At 55.1% G+C, this 1,547-nt stretch overlaps 1 protein-coding gene across 2 annotated transcripts in view; it reads right to left on the bottom strand.

The window, feature by feature from the left end:
• Positions 1 to 748: 748 nt before the first annotated feature.
• Catsper3 (cation channel sperm associated 3) overlaps positions 749 to 1,547 on the bottom strand; it is a 24,228-nt gene continuing 23,429 nt past the window's right edge. Inside the window, exon 8 of one of the 2 annotated variants that reach the window (XM_005355255.3) lies at positions 749 to 907. In XM_005355255.3, coding sequence (XP_005355312.1) covers positions 808 to 907 — 100 coding nt within the window. In that variant the 3' untranslated portion in view covers positions 749 to 807. The remainder of the gene's footprint in view (positions 908 to 1,547) is intronic. The other variant, XM_026783079.1, reaches the window with a different exon arrangement.

Raw genomic sequence — 1,547 nt, 5'->3', positions numbered from 1 at the left:
CCCTCTCTATTTAAGAGGACACTGTGCAGGTGACAGGTCTCAGGCACAGAGCACATCAGTGAGGAGCAAGTGGCACTACCAGGGTTGAGCTGGCCTGTCTAGAGCAAGAGGTCCTGATGCCCTGGCCTTCCTTGGCCTGCCCCAGGGGATCTTCGGATGGCTCTCGTAACCCTGCACAGTGGTCCTACAGCTTTAGCACTTCCAAGAAACATTTGGCCAGTAGTGATACAGAAAATGCCACCATCTAAACAGTCTTAACCAATCACAGGAGAGAAGTCTGAAGGGCCAGCTGCAGCTCCAGACTCCAGGAGATGTCCTGACATGGCCAGTAGGCGGCTCCCCTGGGCAGAAGTCCAGGATGTTAACCTTCCTGGTCACACCACAGGCCCTGGCATGAACCCTGAGGAAATCAACATGAACTTCCAAAGTAGAGTCTGTGCGGGTAGCGGGTCTGTCAGACAGGGGCAGCTGCACAGGTCAGCCTGCAGGGGTCATGAGCGGTGACAGAGCCACGGAGGCTCTTGTTGGTCTGTGGTCTTCGGGCAGCTTCCCTGGGAGCTCAGTGGGCCCTTGCTGTCGGGTTTAGAGCGTCCACCGAGTGTCGTTATTAGCCAGGGTAGATCTTGAACCCACCTGTTCCTGCAACGGAGGCCCTGGGAGAGCGACTTCCGTGAGCACTCAGCCAGGCCTATCCCCCAAAGGCAGGTCTTACCAACACCAAGACTGTAACAAGTTTGGAAGCCGCCTCTGAAGGCCGCTGTTTAATGGAACTGCTATGCTTTTGAGGTCACACATGCCCCACTACCTCTAAATCAGTAATTCCGAGCTGTGGGACGACTTCTTCTGGGGCAGGTCTTCAAGCATCAGACACAGCACGTTCACGATCTCATAGTACAGCTCCTGAAGCCTGGAGAGCAGAGGAGCGGAGACCTGAGGACAAAGCAGGCTCCATGCCATGCCGTCCCCACATACCACATACTGGTACCCGTGCAGTCATGGGACCCACGGGGTCTGTGCAGGATCAGGAGAGAAGTAAGACTCCAGGTAGGTTGGAACCCTGCATCTCTCCCTCTGCCGGGGGTCCCCGACATCAGCTAACTCATCCGTCTCATGTAGCATGTCCACAACAATCCCCTGCACTCTGCAAGCAGGGATGGCGTGCTGGTGCCTAAACAGTACCTGGCCTGTGCTTGAACCCAAAATGGGCATTCCCTGGTTCGCTCCTTTCCAGTCAGTTCCCCTAGTCACTGAAGTTTCCAGAGGGATTTCATAGAAAGGTCAGGCTTCTGATGTCTGCTCTTGCTCAGAGTCCACAGTAGCTTCCTAGTGTCCACAGTTCCTCAGCTGCCAGCCAAAACCCCAGTTAGCTGGCACTGAGGCTAAGACCTGAGTCGGGTCTCATGTAGCTGGCCCAGTGGCTCTTTGTGTGGTACTTGTTCAAAGCTACAAGGAAGATGGCAGCAGAGCCAAGCTAGGACCCTCTGCACTTGACTTAGCACCTCCTGCACACATATTCACTGCTCCCTGGAAAGTGTTAGTGAGCAGGG

This window comes from Microtus ochrogaster, chromosome 16 (assembly GCF_000317375.1).
Source record: "Microtus ochrogaster isolate Prairie Vole_2 chromosome 16, MicOch1.0, whole genome shotgun sequence".
NCBI lineage: Eukaryota > Metazoa > Chordata > Mammalia > Rodentia > Cricetidae > Microtus > Microtus ochrogaster.
The sequence above is the reverse complement of the archived record's forward strand: the minus strand, read 5'-3'. Positions and strand labels throughout refer to the sequence as shown.